At 42.6% G+C, this 12,236-nt stretch overlaps 1 protein-coding gene across 1 annotated transcript in view; it reads left to right on the top strand.

Annotated features, from left to right (window-relative positions):
- Nucleotides 1–11,011: 11,011 nt before the first annotated feature.
- The window catches only part of MRPS35 (mitochondrial ribosomal protein S35), a 60,787-nt gene continuing 59,562 nt past the window's right edge, over nucleotides 11,012–12,236 (top strand). Inside the window, exon 1 of the mRNA XM_038386609.2 lies at nucleotides 11,012–11,361. Within this exon, the coding sequence (XP_038242537.1) occupies nucleotides 11,208–11,361 (154 nt within the window). The 5' untranslated portion in view covers nucleotides 11,012–11,207. The remainder of the gene's footprint in view (nucleotides 11,362–12,236) is intronic.

Raw genomic sequence — 12,236 nt, 5'->3', positions numbered from 1 at the left:
TATAGTTCTTCTACTATTTCCCATAATATCAATGATGGCTTGCTAGGACAAACCTAAATTAGGTGTATGCACTTCTTGCTTCTTTATGATGTAAAAAGACATTTTGAAAAGTCTTATAAAAATCTGTTAAATTAGAAATGAGGGTCTTCTCTAGGCAGGAATAATATGGTGATGTCAGAAGAGTCAATAAAGTGAAAGCTGAATAATTAAAGGGAAGGTATTTTTAGTCACTGTTGAAACCTTTGCTTTTTTGTTTACACCTATTAAATTTCAGTGATTACATATTTTGGAGAAAGGAAGCTTAAACACAGATTAAACACTCTCATTAATACAAGTAATAAATTACAATAATTAATTTCAGTTACTGTAATCTTAGAGCTCATAGGAAACATCCTTAAGTCCTCACAGTTTCTCTCACAAAATCAGGAAAGATTTAACTTGACATTCCTGACTTTTTTAAAGTAAAGAACATGCAGGGAAAAAATAAACCTTTCAGGCCTGTCTTAAAGGGCACAAGCTCAAATTCTTAAATATCCTTCATTAGTTACCTTTAAGGGGGGATATACACCATTTCTGCTTCATGATTAAATAAAGTTATGCCAGTTTTCCAATAAGTACAGACATTTTCCGTTTCCTCCACCATACTTTTACCAAGTACTTCAAGATCCGGCCATATGTTGGTCTGACTTGACTATCTCGTATACTCAGGTCACACATGTGGTTTAACTTGACTTGTGTATTTCAGGGTGAAATTCACCTTTCTACAGAAGACTTGCACAAGACCTATGCACTACCCCCAATTTGTCATCTCATCTGACCTCCAGTATAACACAGGCCATAGAATTTTCCCCAGATAATTTCTAGAGCATAGTACTAGTGTGTGTCTGTCTTGTGTTAGCCCCATGTACTGGGTGGATTGCATCCAAAGAAAGCAAATCTGAATAAGATGCTGGCAATTCTTATGGGTTTTTTTTCTAGAGTAAAACTACATTTCAGATAAATTATTTGCTGTCAAGTGAATGCTATATTAAGGTCCTTGTGAGTGATCTGTGGTATAACTATATATGCTTCTCTGTCCACTCTTAAGTAGTGTCATTCTATACACAATAGTTGTATTGTGATGACAATATTTTAATTGTCATTTCAACAGGCAGTTGACTTTTTGAGGAAGTGACTTGTTATATTAAAGTTATACAAAATTAAGAAAATTTCATAATGACAGTACATTTTTCTAACTTTGTACTTATATGCTAATAATGGGCATTTTGCTGTTCAGAGCCCAGCACAATGAAGCCCTGATCTTAATTGGTACTTTAGGAACTACTGTAACACTAAGAATAATTAAATACCATATGCTGAAGTTTCTCATTGCACTCTTAAAGCCAAATCCTGCTTGCCTTACATTAATCCAACTGGACCCAAATATCCCTTAATTAAAAGCTTGTGATTTGGCCCTTCATTTTTATTTTTAAATACTCTTTGACTGTTTAATAGAATTCTTAAAGTAATTATAGTATTCTAGTTCATAAAAATCCATAATCATTTTAATATCCATATAAGAGAAATTATGAAGAAATTGTATGTATTAACAAAGAAATTATTCACATACAGTGTGGGGAAAAGTCTCTGATATCACTGTGTTATAGAATGGGAAGGCAAGAATTACGGCTTGAAATATTGGATCTATTCTAATTGATGAAGAGGTATCAGATGGCAGCAGTAGAGAGCTTTCAAATAATAAGGGACAATTTAAATTCTTGCACAGTGAACCTCAACTGTAATTTGATTCCTTACTCCAATTATATTAAGTGTTCTATCATTGTTTTATTGCATTTGTTTAAATCATTAGTGATGTACTGGAAGAGAAGTATACTGTTGTTGATACATGGTGGTAACAAAATATCATTATTAAAATTGCACACATTACAAGTATATTTGAAGTAATTGATCAAAATATAATTACTGCTTCGGCACTTTTTTTTATGAGAATTACGTGTCTGTAACCGAGGAGAGACTTTGGCATTTGCTGAGATGTGAGCCATGATAAAAGTAAAGGCAATAAGAATTTCTGCTTTTGATTTAAGGTTCCCATAAGGGTCTTTTCTGTATTTAATTCCCACATGCAGTGCAACAAAGTCAAAATAACTCTCTTTAAAGATACTGCAGTGTAACTTAATATTTTAATTAGCACAGCTAATTATAAAAAGGGTAAACTACTTAACTCCTGAAACACCAGAGGCCATATTCCATGCTTGCAACACTGGTACTACTCAGAGTCTGAAGCTGTAGTTTCCTCCACAGTGACTAGTCAAAATAACTCAATTCTAATCCGAAAGGGGCCAATTGCAGGGATAAAATGGCTTGGTCTTAATGAACAATCCATTTCTGGCCTCTCTGTTTAGACTAACAAATCAAGATCTGATGATGCTTTTTGTTATATGGACTGTATCAACAGGGGTAGGCAACCTATGGCACGCATGCCAAAGGCGGCACACGAGCTGATTTTCCGTGGCACCTACACTGCCTGAGTCCTGGCCACCGGTCCGGGGGAGGAGGGAGCTCTGCATTTTAATTTAATTTTAAATGAAGCTTCTTAAACATTTTAAAAACCTTATTTACTTACACCAATAGTTTAGTTATATATTATAGATTTATAAAAAGAGACCTTCTAAAAATGTTAAAATGTATTACTGGCACGCAAAACCTTAAATTAGAGTGCATAAATGAAGACTCGGCACACCACTTCTGAAAGATTGCCGACCCCTGCACGAGGAGGTGGATTCAAATCTGAGCGTTCAGTTCATCTGGATGGCGTCAAGGGGGATTGTGTTTGACTTCTGGTTAACCAGTGTGGTGTTGCAGAAGCTCTTTTGTTACTGGCTTGGTAAATCTAATTATAGACTAACCCATCAGTTTTGGGCAATTGTCTGCCCTGATTCTTGCAGTCTGCCTTGAGCGTGGCATTCTCAGTATGGTCCATCCCAGGCACCCCGTATTTTGATTTTTTACCAAAAAAATGTGCATGATTTATGGTCATTTTAAAAGATAATGTACACTATAGGCCCTGCCATTCAACATGAATCTTCTCAACACAACATATAAAGTAACCCACACCAAACTCATGAAACACGAACTGCAACGTAACATTTAACACCTGCAGTTAGGAACTTGTTACATTACTGGCAGTGCAAACAATCAATAACAAAGAACCCCTTCTTGTGTTACTCTACCGAGGAAAGGAGAAATAAAATTGACAGTGACCTCTAACTAGGATTACTTCCATCAGTTATTGAATATATAGCAGGATTTGAGAATTTTTGATGACACTGAATAAACCTATCCTAAGTTAGTAACAAGCTGGTGAAGTTGACATATTGTAAAGGCCAACTTGATTGACTAGTTAATATTTGTAAATTACAATGAATATATATTAGTATTATAAGTGTTGATAACCTATGATTCAAACTTTTGCCCTCTAATAGCCCCCTTGTTTTTCTCTTTGTGTGCATAAAGTGGTTGGAAAGAAATTTGGTTGTAGTTAATGTAAGATGTTATCAATTATTGTATCTAATTCTTATGATTATATTCCAGACAAAAACTTCATTAAAATGGAATTAAGGTTGAGAGTATATATCAGTAATTTAGGGTAAACTACATTTCAGGGACATTGAAATTATACTAAAATCAAGTGTATTCAATCCAGAAAATTCACAGTTAAGGCTAAACTTAAAATATATTCAAACATGACAAGGCATGGAAATGTACTTCTAGGGCACACAAACAACCTTAACTGATCTGTAGTGACCACCTGTGAGAGCAAGGGGGCAAAAGGGGAAAGAATCTAATGTGTCTTTAAAAATCAATTTAATCTGAATTACAAAGAATAATGGGGGAGGGAGGAAATGACCATTCATCCTAAATAAATAAATAAACAAAAATCTTCAGATGTAGCTTCTGCACAATACTTCCATGAGCGTTAACTACACAGAAAATCTGAAGAATATGTGGCTGGGCAGAGTTAAGGTTGTTTGGGTAATTAACTGTCCATCTGCTTTGTTTTGGGATAGTCACAGCATCCCTGTAATGTATTTTACCTTAAATTACTGATCTGCAGTCTCAAACTTAATGCAATTTTTTTTGTCTGATGATGTAAAGAAAGCCATGAAGTCTAGATTTTGGAATTTGTTTATTATTCACCTTGGAGGTGGGGGGTGAAACAGAAGTAGAAGCCTGAATGTAGAGAGGAATCTACATTCATGGAAGATTAGAAGAAATGCTATGAAAATGACAAATGCAACTGATGTTCATATGTAAGTATCACAAACTGAATCCAAGGATTAAAAATGTAGAGCAGAAGAAAACAAAGATATTAAAGATAAAAGGAAAATACTTACCAGTCTCCATTTGTTGCTGACAGCTTCTGTAACAAGCAAAGAGATTCCTGCGCAGGGTTACTCTGAGACCTGCAGAATGAATGGGTTTTCAAACAATGAGAAATAGAGCTGGCTGAAACATGATAAAGATTGTCAGTAGAAAAAATGGACACTTTTTGGGACTGTCTTTGATAGAAATGTTGAAAAACACCCAGCTATCCTCCTCTTTGTTGTCCCATGTGGCTCTGATCAATTTAGGGTGAAACTTTAGTTCTGTTTTGAACACCTACCTGGTGCACAGGCCTTCTGAACAGGTGTGAATTTCATCCTTAGCCTACAATTTTCTGATTAGCAGTAAATAATATATTCAGGGTTATTTTTTTGTTTTGGTACCTTTTGATTTCTTTAGGGATAGCACAACTCTTTCTACTTAGAGTTATGATGACCCAACTCTCTGAGTTGTTTCACATAATTAATAATCTATTCTCCATTACAATTTCCAGACTTCTTGCATCTAATCATGTGCATATCCTTGTTGGGTTCCAGTGAAGAGTTGGGAGTTTTAAGAGAAAGCTGGGGCTTACTACCCGTTTGTCTTCCATTTCTAAAGTTCATGCTTTAGGGTTTCAGCCAGTCACTGGCAGTGGTCAGGAAGGGATCTTTCCCCACAAAGAATTCTGGGAGTGTTTTTTATCTCCTTCTAAAACTCAGGGATGGCCACGGCTGGACATGGGACACGGGGGGGTGGATGAGGACTCTGAGGTGTTCCAAGTATTCTCTCTCTCAGGTGTTTGGCTGGCTGGTTCTTGCTTACATGCTCAGGGTCTAACTGATCATCACATGTGGGTTCAGGAAGGAATTTCCCCCCAGGTCACATTAGCAGTGACGTTGGGCGGAAGGGTTCGCCTTACTCTGCAGCGTTTGTGAGTGTGGGTCATTTGCCAGGATCATCTGAGAAATCTCACTTATCATTTCCTTGCCACTATGGGGGCCTCGAAGACTGGTGCACTTTGATCCTCCTAGACTCTGCCTGTGGCACATAACAGTCTAGTCTCCTCTGGAATGTAATACTTTGGTCTCATTTGGGTTTGTTGTGTCTAGTGTGCAGATGCTGGGGTGTATTGGTGGCCTGTGATATACAGGAGATCAGATTAGATGATCTAGTGGTCCTTCTGGCCTTAAACTCTATAATTCTACGCCTTGGTCTACACTAGGAGTTGAGGTCGAATTTAGCAGTGTTAAATCGATTTAACCCTGCACCTGTCCACACGACGAAGCCCTTTTTTCGACTTAAAAGGCTCTTAAAATCGATTTCCTTACTCCACCCCCGACAAGGGGATTAGCGCTAAAATCGGCCTTGCTAGGTCGAATTTGGGGTACTGTGGACACAATTAGACAGTATTGGCCTCCGGGAGCTATCCCAGAGTGTTCCATTGTAACCGCTCTGGACAGCACTCTCAACTCAGATGCACTGGCCAGGTAGACAGGAAAAGGCCCGCAAACTTTTGAATTTCAATTTCCTGTTTGGCCAGTGTGGCAAGCTGCAGGTGACCATGCAGAGCTCATCAGCAGAGGTGACCATGATGGAGTCCCAGAATCGCAAAAGAGCTTCAGCATGGACTGAACGGGAGGTACGGGATCTAATCGCTGTATGGGGAGAGGAATCTGTGCTATCAGAACTACGTTCCAGTTTTCGAAATGCCAAAACATTTGTCAAAATCTCCCAGGGCATGAAGAACAGAGGCCATATCAGGGACCCGAAGCAGTGCCATGTGAAACTTAAGGAGCTGAGGCAAGCCTACCAGAAAACCAAAGAGGCGAATGGCCGCTCAGGGTCAGAGCCCAAAATGCCACTTCTATGATGAGCTGCATGCTATTTTAGGGTGTTCAGCCACCACTACCCCAGTCATGTTGTTTGACTCCTTCAATGGAGATGGAGGCAACACGGAAACGGGTTTTGGGGACGAGGAAGATAGCTCACAGCAAGCAAGCAGAGAAACCAGTTTTCCCGACAGCCAGGAACTGTTTCTCACCCTGGACCTGGAGCCGGTACCTCCTGAACCCACCCAAGGCTGCCTCCCAGACCCGCCAGGCGGAGAAGGGACCTCTGGTGAGTGTACCTTTTAAAATAGTATACATGGTTTAAAAGCAAGTATGTTTAATGATTGATTTGCCCTGGCATTTGTGGCTCTTCTGGATGTATTCCCAAAACCTTTGCAAAAGGTTTCTGGGGAGGGCAGCCTTATTCCGTCCACCATGGTAGGATACTTTACCACTCCAGGCCAGTAGCACGTACTCTGGAATCATTGTAGAACAAAGCATTGCAGTGTATGTTTGCTGGCGTTCAAACAACATCCATTCTTTATCTCTCTGTGTTATCCTCAGGAGAGCGATATCATTCATGGTCACCTGGTTGAAATAGGGTGCTTTTCTTAAGGGGACATTCAGAGGTGCCCATTCCTACTGGGCTGTTTGCCTGTAGCTGAACAGACATGTTCCCCGCTGTTAGCCATGGGGAGGGAGGAAGGATGAGGGGCTAGCCACACAGTGGGGGGAGGCAAAATGCAACATTGGAACGAAAGCACATGTGCTATGTATGTAATGTTAACAGCAAGGTTTACCGTGAAAGAGTGTACTCATTGTTCTATATGTTCTATGTGTCTTTTTAAATACCACTGTCCCTTTTTTTTTTTTTCTCCACCAGCTGCATGTTTTTCAAGGTTCACAGGATCTTTTCCTTCCCAGAGGCTAGCAAAGATTAGAAGACGAAAAAAACGCACTCGTGATAAGGTCATGCTGTCCTCCCACACTGACAGAGCACAGACGAATGCGTGGAGGCAGACAATGTCAGAGTGCAGGAAAGCACAAAATGACCAGGAGGAGAGGTGGTGGGCTGAAGAGAGGGCTGAAGCTGTAAGGTGGCGGCAGCGTGATGAGAGGAGGCAGGATTCAGTGCTGAGGCTGCTGGAGGATTAAACTAATATGCTCCAGCATATGGTTGAACTGCAAGAAAGGCAACTGCAGCACAGACCGTGACTACAGCCCCTGTATAACCAACCGCCCTCCTCCCTAAGTTCCATAGCATCCTCACCCAGATGCCCAAGAACGCAGTGGAGGGGCCTCTGGCCACCCAGCCACTCCACCCCAGAGGATTGCCCAAGCAACAGAAGGCTGGCATTCAATAAGTTTTAAGGTTTTAAACTTTTAAAGTGCTGTGTGGCTTTGTCCTTCCCTCCTCCACCACCCCTCCCGATGCTTCTCTCCTCCACCACCCCTCCTGGGCTACCTTGGTCATTATCCCCCTATTTGTGTGATGAGTTAATAAAGAATGCATGAATGTGAAGCAACAATGACTTTATTGCCTCTGCAAGCGGTGATCAAAGGGAAGAGGGGAGGGTGGTTAGCTTAAAGGGAAGTAGAGTGAATCAAGGGGCGGGAGGTTTGATTGCATTGGCTACTTGCATCACAGCAGCCCCCACGGTAGATTTGCCCACTCCAAATTGATTCCCAACTGACCGATAGCTGTCTGGCATTGCAAGCTTCCACAGGGCTATTGCCACTCGCTTCTCAACTGTGAGGGCTGCTCTCATCTTGGTATTCTTGCGCCTCGGGGCAGGGGAAAGCAAGTCACAAAGTTCCATGAAAGTGCTCTTACGCATGTGAAAGTTTCGCAGCCATGGGGAATCGTCCCCAACCTGCAACACTATGCGGTCTCACCAGTCTGTGCTTGTTTCCCAAGCCCAGAATTGGCGTTCCACTACATGAACCTGCCCCATTAGCACCAGGATGCTCACATTGCCAGGGCACGTGCTTTGAGAGAAGTCTGTGTCCACGTCCTCATCACGTCGCCTACTCGCCCAGTTTCGCTTTGCCAGGTTCTGGTGCTGCATATACTGCTGGATAATGCGTGTGGTGTTTAATGTGCTCCTGATTGCCAAAGTGATCTGAGCGGGCTCCATGCTTGCCGTGGTATGGCGTCCGCACAGAAAAAAGGCACGGAAGGATTGTCTGCCGTTGCTCTGACGGAGGGAGGGGCAGCTGATGACATGGCTTACTGGGTTGGCTTACAGGGAATTAAAATCAACAAAGGGGGTGGCTATGCGAGAAACAGAATGGCCCCCTCAAGGATAGAACTCAAAACCTCAAGGATAGAACTCAGAACTGGGTTTAGCAGGCCGTTGATTTCACAGAGGGAGGGAGGAGAAAATGAATACAAAGCAAATCTGATCTATTTCTTGTTTTGATCCACTTCATCTATCTTTATACATCTTGCTGGCAGCAGACTGTGCAGTACGACCGCTAGCCATCATCATCTCCTGGGTGCTCGGCAGTAAACGGTGCAGCATGACTGCTGGCCATCGTCTTCTGCTGGCTGCAGATTAAAAGACAGTTCACTGCTGGTCGGACTGAATCACCATGAAAAGAAACTTAAAAGGGAAATGACTTGGCTGAATCACTCCGATGTTTGCCCAGGCGCCCCAACCTCCTCGAGGTCGGTTAAAAGAACACCCTAGACTACATCGATGACAGCTACCAGTCATACTGCACTGTCTGCTGCCAAAAGGCAATAAACTGTTTGCTGTGTAGCAACGCAGTACCACGTCTGCCAGCACCCAGGAGACATACGGTGATGGTTAGCTGAGCAGGCTCCATGGCTTGCCGTGGTATGGCGTCTGCACAGTTAACTAAAGAAAAAAGGTGCAAAACAATTGTCTGCCCTTGCTTTCACGGAGGGAGGGAAGGGGGGGCCTGATGATATGTACCCAGAACCACCCGCGACAATGTTTTAACCCCATCAGGCACTGGGATTTCTACCCAGAATTCAAATGGGCGGCGGAGGCTGCAGGAACCATGGGATAGCTACCCATAGTGCAATGCTCCGGAAGTCGATGGTTGCCTCGGTACTGTGGACACACTCCGCCAACTACATGCAACATAGAGCATTTGTGTGGGGATACACACAATTGACTGTATAAAAACGCTTTCTACAAAACCGACTTCTATAAATTTGACCTAATTTCGTAGTGTAGACATATCCTATGACAAAGGCTTTCATTAGTGACATTTTTACATGGTATTTTTTGGCAAACTAATATGTAGATCTTGGAGCAGGAGATCCCTGTAACCCTTATGCACACCTGTGCCCCACGGTTTTTATGAGGTCTTTTACTCAGCGAGTCTTTAATATGATATTAGCTACAGGAACTGAGCTACTCAACCAATAATTTCAGTAACCACCTGTGCCTTGAGATTAGCTCAGTGAGCTAGAAATAGTAGCTAGTGCTGTCACAGAACTAATGCTTGACATCATAACCAGAGATCTCAGAAAACTGTGCCTTAAAATGAGCCGTTAGCTAGTTGTGATGAACCAATGACTTCACAGTGCCTGTTCCTTGATATCTGCAATATTGCTAACTCTCTTAGTCCTTGGTGTTCTCAAGCTCCAGATTTCTGAGTTATGAAAATATGTGAGAAAACCCCCACACACACGTATATAATTTTTATGATTTTGGAGAAAAGCTTGAACACATGATCCAATATAAGACCCAGAAATCAAAAGGCAAGGAATGTGAAATTTAGTTTTGAAAACATCTCATGATTTTAAAGCCAATCGCATGTATTGCATATGTGGGACTATCTGTAAGAGTATAGATGAACACAAATGTAATTAGAGCCGTAGCCTGTAGGCAGCTGGCAGCCAAGCCTTACATTCCTTGTGCACCTAGTGACGTACCTAGTTCAATATCCCAAAAAACATGAGTTTTTGAAGTCATACATTTGGGGTGCTTTTTATTTGTCATCTGGATTGTGAACCTCTTCAAGTACTCTTGGGCTATGTTTTCAAGCTTTCTCACACAACTATGACAGGTTTCAGAGTAGCAGCCGTGTTAGTCTGTATTCGCAAAAAGAAAAGGAGTACTTGTGGCACCTTAGAGACTAACAAATTTATTAGAGCATAAGCTTTCGTGAGCTACAGCTCACTTCATCAGATGCATTTGGTGGAAAATACAGAGGGGAGCAATGCATCCGATGAAGTGAGCTGTAGCTCACGAAAGCTTATGCTCTAATAAATTTGTTAGTCTCTAAGGTGCCACAAGTCCTCCTTTTCTCTTCACACAACTATGCCACCTAAAAAGTTACTTCAACACCCCCTCCCCCCCAAAAAGCAGATGTTCTCCCACAATCACATGAATCCAGGAGTTGGGGTTTTAAGAAAAACAAATATCGCAAGAATCGTGATAAGAGCGTGAAGACTGGCAACAGTGGGGTGCAGCTACCTGTCTTTAATGGTGTGTGGAAAGAGCAGCAGCTTGCCACTTACTGAGCACCACTTGGCTTCTCTTCCTCCCTTTCCATTCATCCTCCTTTTAAAATAATCCTTGGCTACCAGTTACCCTTTGTTTGGTTTCTGCTCTACAGGGAAAGGAGTACTTGTGGCAGCTTAGAGACTAACAAATTTATTAGAGCATAAGCTTTCGTGAGCTACAGCTCACTTCATCGGATGCATACAGGGGTTATTATTAAATATTCATTATTGCTGCTGGGAATTCATCCGTCCTTCCTTCCTCCCTCCCTCTCAAAACACCCACAGGCATTCTCCCTCGCATGAGGCCGCTGCAGCCTTTACGGATTGCTCTGCGAGCTCCCCGGGCGCTCAAGGAAGAGCAGCGCGAGCCCCGCCTGCCAAACGGGCGGGCGCCCGCGAGAAGCCCGCCCCCGCCCCCGCCCCCGGACCGAGCACCCGCGGGGCACCTCACGCTTCGCCTAATCGATTTGGCCTACAACGGCTCCCGTGGGCCGTCTGAAGTGCGCGTGTGTGAGCCGCAAAGTAACATGGCGGCCGCCAGCGGCTGCTTCTCCTCGTGCGTCCGCCCGAGGCTGGCCCGGCTTTGCGTGGGCCTGGCCGCTGGGCCCGGCTCGCTGCTCAGGGCATCGGCTTATTCCACCGCCCTGGTGGTGGGGAGCGGGGGGCCCAGCCAGAGAGAAGGTGAGACCCGCCCCCACCCCGGGCAGGGCGCGCGGGGCGGGGCGGGCCGCTGACACCCCCCCCCCCCCCCAGCGGTTCCATTGCAGGGCTTCTCATTATGGTATCTGCGGATATTTCCGTGATTGTCTGCTGGGGTTTTGTTTTGTTCTCGGGAAGGAAAAATAAATGCAAAAAGAAGCATAAATGCCAATAAGCTACAATAAAGCCAAGTTTGTGCATGGCCTACTTTTAACGTATTTGACTTTCTTTTAGGTGTAGTATTACCTCTGAATTCCCTGGGTCTATAATGCTTGTTTTGGGGGGTAATCACCCCTCTAACGCTGTTGTATAAGTATAGCTATACATGTTCTCAGCATTAACGCCATCCTAACGTAGCTTTTTATCCGTAAATAGGATTGGCAAGTTGTTAACAATATGCTTCTACGTAGTTTAGACAAATAAACCTCAATTTTTAAACATTTGCTATAGATGTTACCTGGCAGGTGCTCAAATACTATAACAATAAAAAACCTTAAGAAGATCTTTTTGCAGTTTGTCCAAAGCTGTTGAAGTAGATTTTGTTATAGTCATCATATCTTCTACATGTATTTTTCATCTGATGTTGACTACTTTGGTTGTGAGCGTGCCATATATTTTGTTACTATTGCTGCATAAATTGCCATCGGGATATATCAGTTAATTAGGTCAGACTTCCTACTCATGAATCAAACTTTTTATGTGTTAGCTTCAGTGTATGTAAATATTATTGGGAGAGCAGGGTCTTAGTGGGCAGTACAGAAGACTAGTTTATCAGATACTTATTACAAGGATTGTGCAGATCGTAAGATCTAATTCAGTCTTGCCATGAGTGAATAGAAATTTATTGACTTCAGTGG

The sequence above is a fragment of the Dermochelys coriacea genome, chromosome 1, assembly GCF_009764565.3.
Source record: "Dermochelys coriacea isolate rDerCor1 chromosome 1, rDerCor1.pri.v4, whole genome shotgun sequence".
In the NCBI taxonomy this organism is placed as follows: domain Eukaryota; kingdom Metazoa; phylum Chordata; order Testudines; family Dermochelyidae; genus Dermochelys; species Dermochelys coriacea.
This window is presented reverse-complemented; position numbering and strand designations above follow the sequence as displayed.